We start from the raw sequence: 6,000 nt of genomic DNA on the forward strand, positions 1-6,000 counted from the left end.
AACTAACTGGCCGCGGATGCGCGTGAAGCGGCGGGGATAGTTTTTTTTTTAATTTTTTTTTTCTAGTGTTGGTGGGAAATGCATGTGTTTGGACGCACGGAAGGCCATCTGAGGGCAGGTAGGATTGTCTGGCGAGGGTCGGCGCCAGTGCGCGTCCCCCCCCCCCCCCCTTTTTTTTTTCTTTTTTTCTAATCGCCGTGCCCTGGTGTGACTGGCGCGTCTCCGGCTGCATCCGCGCCTGTTGCGCGCCGCCAATGCCACGAAATTAATTTTCCCCTCAGATGTGTTGTCTCCGCCCCCAGATCGCTCCAAACTCTCCCCTCACCATCCATTAAGGTGCAGCCTTTTTTTTTTTTTTTTTTTTTTTAAACACCTCACAGGCTTTTATTTCCCCTCTTTTATTCTAGATTTGATTATGAGCGCGTCAAATCTCCTCTGCTCCTTTAAAACGCGCCTGCTGTAGGTCTGAAGACGTAACTCAGCAACACCACTGTAGTCTGGTCTCGGTGTAGTCTGCATGCTTCACTCTGGCTGTTGTGGAATAACCGCTTTATGTAATGTACAGTACACCCTCCACACACACACACTGTTGCACGGATACACAGGGTGGACACATTAATAGGAGCAAGTAATGAACTGAAGCAAAAGAATAAGTTCAGCTGGTTTTCAGTATTTTAAGCTTTGTTATAATATATTTATTAAGCCGCTTAAGCAAATGCAATACACAATATGAAATTTACAATTATTCACAATGAATTACCTCGTTTTTAACTGCTTTTCTCACCTGCACACCCATCAATATGTGGCATATCCCTTCAAATGCACTCATGTACAAAACTTTCACGTGCACATTGAAAAGCTGTATCTGTTTTTACATTTCCACATGCCTAATATACTACTACACAACTACACACTGCCATAAAATGCATGTATAAAACAGACGTGTGAGTATTTTAGGCCAAAAAGAGACAAAAATTCTTTTCACTAAATATATAAAACACACACACACACACACACACACACACACACACACACACACACACACACACACACACACACACACACACACACACACAGACAAACTTTTTTCTATAAAAGTCATACTAGACATACTAGAATAGAATGGAATTAAAAAAAACATGCTTTATTATTCCTAGAGGGACGCTCTTTACACACAATAGAATGAAACATAATAAAACCTGAATGTAAGGGTGAAGGCTTAAGCACACACCAGTCAGCTTTTAATCTACACGTACATAAGTAATATACTTAAATCAAAATCTATACTGATAAAAGTATACAACAAAAAAACAATGTTTGGGGGGAAAAAAAACCCCAAAATGGATAAATAGCTAAAATGGACACTATTATTATAGTTATTAATGAAATTACACAAAGCATCAACCAACATTACATTATATCAGCGTCTCAATCAGAAAAAAATCATATATATATATATATATATATATATATATATATATATATCTGTATTATTGTATTTCAGAACACATCAAGTCATAAACTGAAATATATTGACAGTGGTTAGTGCTGATGTTTGATTAGATTGTTTTAGAGGAAAAAAAAGGTGTTGCCACTGGTTTTTTTTTAATCTTGATGCTGAAGTTTTGACTCCTCCTTAAATACCCTGAGCCATTAACTTTCTATTGTGGAGCCGCACATATTCAGTTAACGCTTGAGACGAAAGAAGTGTGAATCTTATTGACATTCTGACCTGAAATTATGAAGGTATATGCTTTCTGGGTTTATTGCAACTGAAATACATATTCATACAATCATGTCAAAGTTATAACTGGGTTGTGAAAAATATTACCGACAAAATGAAGATAATAAGTTGTGTTTTTGCAGGGATCTGGTGAGAGAATGAATGCTGATGACTGTAATGGACGCTCATATGCACAAGGTAGGTTTGTGTACGAGCGCGAAAAGGCACTATTTGTGTGTACTGTCTCTGTATAGCAAGATTTACTTTAATAACCTGTGTATATTTGTGTTTCAGGTAATGGTGGAGAGTTGTCAACAGAGCCAGATTTTTATGGCGCGATGCAGGCTCCTTCTGCGAGATCTCCAAACAGTCAGCAGTCGTCTCCACGTCGCTCCCACAGCGGTCAGTCATTAATTCATGTGCTCTCACGTGCTGCGTCGCGCCTTCGACGCACATCATTTGGGGGAAATAAGTGTATTTCTTTTGAAAACATTCCCCGTCTATACAGCAAACTCCATCAAGGTTGAGATGTGCAGCGATGACGAGTCGCCGGGAGCTCCACTGCCGGAGAACAAAGAGACCGCGAGGGACGAGAGGGGGAAGGATGACAGAGGAGACCCCATGGAGGAAGGGAGTGTAGAGTTCGCCGTGTCCGGAAGAGACCGCGCCAACATGTACAGTGAGATGGCCAGTCCAAATTCTGGATCCCCGGGACCTATTCGGCTGCCCAACGGCAAGCTGCAGTGTGAGATCTGTGGGATGATCTGCATCGGACCCAACGTGCTGATGGTGCACAAGCGGAGCCACACGGGTGAGAGAGGAGCGCCAGTTTAAGGTCGTGTAGGCCGCTACGACGTGCCGTTCACGCCAGGATTTTTTCTTTTTAAAATGACCGTCCGTAATCCACGTGTTCATAGGTGAGCGGCCATTCCAGTGTAACCAGTGCGGAGCCTCCTTCACCCAGAAGGGAAACCTGCTGCGCCACATCAAGTTGCACTCAGGAGAGAAGCCTTTCAAATGTCCCATCTGCAATTATGCTTGTCGCAGGAGGGACGCGCTGGCGGGACATCTGCGGACACACGCCGGTAAGTCGCCGAGCCGCCGCGTCGCAAACATTGCACTTCTGTAAAACTTAGCTCCGTCCTCATTTCTTGGTGAAGACAGATTCTTCATGATGAGGCGCTACACTCACATCCGGGCCTGTTTTGATGCGTTCAGGATATTTCGTCGAAGTAAGAAGACAAATGTGGTAAACAGTAACAGGTAAATGTGAGAGACTGCAGTGGGGTTGGGCTTCATTAGAAAGGTCCATTTCCTCTGCCTTTGTAGACGAGGGGAAATCTGTAAAACACAACATAATGACATTTAACAGTACGTCGAAGCAGGAAATCCTGTTTGTGTTTTCAATTTTCTCAGCACACGTTGAACAGGTGTTCATGTACAGAGTTGGTACGGTAGGCCCTGGTCGATCTTGGCGGCTCTCGGGGGTTCATTTTCTCAGAAAAGACGATTGCAATGTCAGCGAATTGACGTCACTCTTTCCGACAGCTTACTCAGGTGGAGCGTTGCGGTGAATCGCTGGGCGCTTGTCTTGTGTCTGTGACGGCAACACAGACCAGTTTCAGGAATTTTCAAGTAAAGGGGAAACCCAGTCTCCTTGATGGCACTGAGAAATTACCAGTTTTATTTCCTTTAAAAGCGACCGTACTCAAATTAGAACAAGTTTTTTTTTTCTTTTCTGAAACTTCAGATGCGTTTGAATGGGAGATGATTTTTACCTGAAATCAATTAAAACCTTTTTTTCTTTTAATTTTTCTTCTCGGATTGCAGTTTCCTCTCCGACTGTAGGAAAGCCTTTCAAGTGCAGCTACTGCAGCCGGAGCTACAAACAACAGAGCACATTGGAGGAACACCTGGAGCGCTGTCACAGTTACCTGAAGACTCTGGACCCTCCGGCGGCCGTCAACACGCAGACGAGCCAGGGTAACGCGTCACACGAACGCCAAGCAGCCCCAGCATCACGTACCTATTTACCATTGACCTAACGTGACGCCTCACCGGATTGTTTCGCTTTCAGGCGACGAGTCAGTGAAGATGGAGACGATTACAAAACCTGCACCTCAGCCATCCAACAACAAAATTCACTTTGTGGACAGACTGTCTATCAGCATCACCAAACGGAAGAGGTCAACGCCACAGAAGTTTTTAGGTGAGTTCAGTGTAATGAGATACTGAAGCACTCAGACCTGTGTTGTGTACAAGCTGGAATACAGTTGTTTTTTTCGAGCGGGGTGCTATATTTTCTGGTGGAGACAAGAAGTCATCAGCTGTTTAGTTTTTTTCGGGTTCGTGTTCATTAATACAAGCGGCCAATAAGTTGTATTCATTTGATGGGACGCCTCATCTTTAATCTTTCTGGGGGGTTTTTGTTACCGACAGGTGAAAAGCACATGCACCTTGACCCACCGGAAGCACCTTATGAATTGTCCTCCGGCTCTGAGAAGGAAGGCGACCTCGCCAGCTCTCATTCTGCTGGCGAATCGCTTGGTTCACGTCTCCGCTGCGCCCGGAGCAAAGGCGACAACCGCGAGTCGCCGGCGCTGTCTCAGCTCCACCCTGCCTTCCTGTCGGAGCTCCGCACGGTCATGGGCTCCCTCAACAGCAACGCCACTCCTCAGGGCCCCCGGGGCCACGGCGGCGGAGGCGGGCTGGCCGCCGTCTCTCTCAGCCTGGCCGGGCGGGAGGCGGGCGAAGGCCGCGACGATCAGCCCTCAGCACACAGCCATAACACCTCACCCAACGGCTGCCCCGACTCGACAGACACCGAGAGCACACCAGAAGAGCAGAGCACAAGGGCCGCGGCCCCGACTAGTACCTCCAGCAACCACCACCTCCACTACCAAATCCCAGCGCTGCCGCGCAGTCACCCCACTTCCAGCCCCGGCCAGGCCAAAGACTTGGACCCCGAGTGGGAGAGAGCGTGTCCTGTGCCCGCCGCCGTGGCGAAGAGGAGCCCCGCCTCGCCCCTCACCTCCAGGGACACCGTGCAGGTGCTGGACCGGGAGGGCCGGGCCGTGCGCTCCTTCCACTGCCGGCACTGCCGCATCCTCTTTCTGGACCACGTCATGTTCACCATCCACATGGGCTGCCACGGCTTCCGCCAACCGTTCGAGTGCAACATCTGCGGCCACCGCAGCCAGGACCGCTACGAGTTCTCCTCTCACATCAGCCGCGGCGAGCACCAGGTGGGCTGAGGGGAGGCCGGGGGAGGCGCCGCGCCACGCGGCGCCGCGCGGCGGGGAGGCGACTGTCGGTCCCTGGAGTTGTGGGCTCACGTTTGTTCTGCACCAGATCAGTTGCTTTAAATTCCCAGTACAAGAATAGAGGTAAAGAGAATCCGCAATTTTATTCTGAGAATATTTATCACGCCGAGACAGAAGAAGCCAGCGAGAAGTACTTTCACTGCGGCCAAGTCAATGTTTAGTGGAGGCAAATTACATTCTATGATTGATTGCGCTCCCTCTATCAAATCGTTTTAGCGAAACTACCGGTTTTGCTTCGAAAGTGCCTTCTTTGGGGGATTCCTCTTTACTTAGAAAAAAAAAAAAAAAAAAGAAGATAAAAAATAAGAAATGGAGGTGGGGAACTGGTGCTGAGAAATCTCGACTAGCCATCTTTTCCTAAGTGATTTTACGTAGTTAGCACTTTTAGGAGATCATGTGCGGCCGGTAAAAGCGTGGCGTGCACATTTCAAGAACGATATTGCTTATATTGGCGTGCACTGAGAGCTGGGCGTTTTGTGTAGTGTGTTAGGTGAGTTTAATATGCACTGAGAGCTTTTGTGCCTCTGGATTTGGGGGGGAAGCTTTTTGTCGCGGACGGAGCACAGAAATGGATTGCCTTAACTCCCACAGTGGTGCACTGTTGTGGGGATACACATTGTTTACAGCGCGGTTTTTAATGGTGTGTGTGGAGTCAACACTGAAGAGAGAGAGAGCATTCAGGACAAAGGGAGACCTTAGAGGAAGTGGAACTTGAAAAAAAATTAAGATAAAAAAAAAATATATATATATATATATATAGAAACTCCTGAGCGTGAAATGGGAGTTCAGGGCTCAAATATCAAATAGGATTTTGGATTTTAAAGTGAGCCTTAGAATACTGGTGCAGATCAGACTGTGAGCCATGTTGTGTACATTAAAGAGCCTGTCTGAGATGGCCCAGGGTGCTATACCTTAATGGGAATGCACTTTTAGGTTCCCTGCTTATATATGAAC

The 6,000-nt window shown here is 47.0% G+C and overlaps 1 protein-coding gene across 1 annotated transcript; it reads left to right on the forward strand.

Annotated features, from left to right (window-relative positions):
- Nucleotides 1-1,674: 1,674 nt before the first annotated feature.
- ikzf4 (IKAROS family zinc finger 4) lies at nt 1,675-5,319 on the forward strand. The gene is made up of 8 exons (XM_080468854.1): nt 1,675-1,746; nt 1,867-1,921; nt 2,018-2,125; nt 2,232-2,534; nt 2,641-2,808; nt 3,554-3,706; nt 3,801-3,932; nt 4,163-5,319. Exons 1-8 carry the CDS (start codon nt 1,741-1,743, stop codon nt 4,975-4,977), a joined length of 1,740 nt encoding a protein of 579 aa, XP_080324980.1. The 5' UTR covers nt 1,675-1,740; the 3' UTR covers nt 4,978-5,319.
- The last annotated feature ends 681 nt before the right edge of the window (nt 5,320-6,000 follow it).

The sequence above is a fragment of the Lipophrys pholis genome (assembly GCF_963383615.2).
Source record: "Lipophrys pholis genome assembly, chromosome: 8".
In the NCBI taxonomy this organism is placed as follows: domain Eukaryota; kingdom Metazoa; phylum Chordata; class Actinopteri; order Blenniiformes; family Blenniidae; genus Lipophrys; species Lipophrys pholis.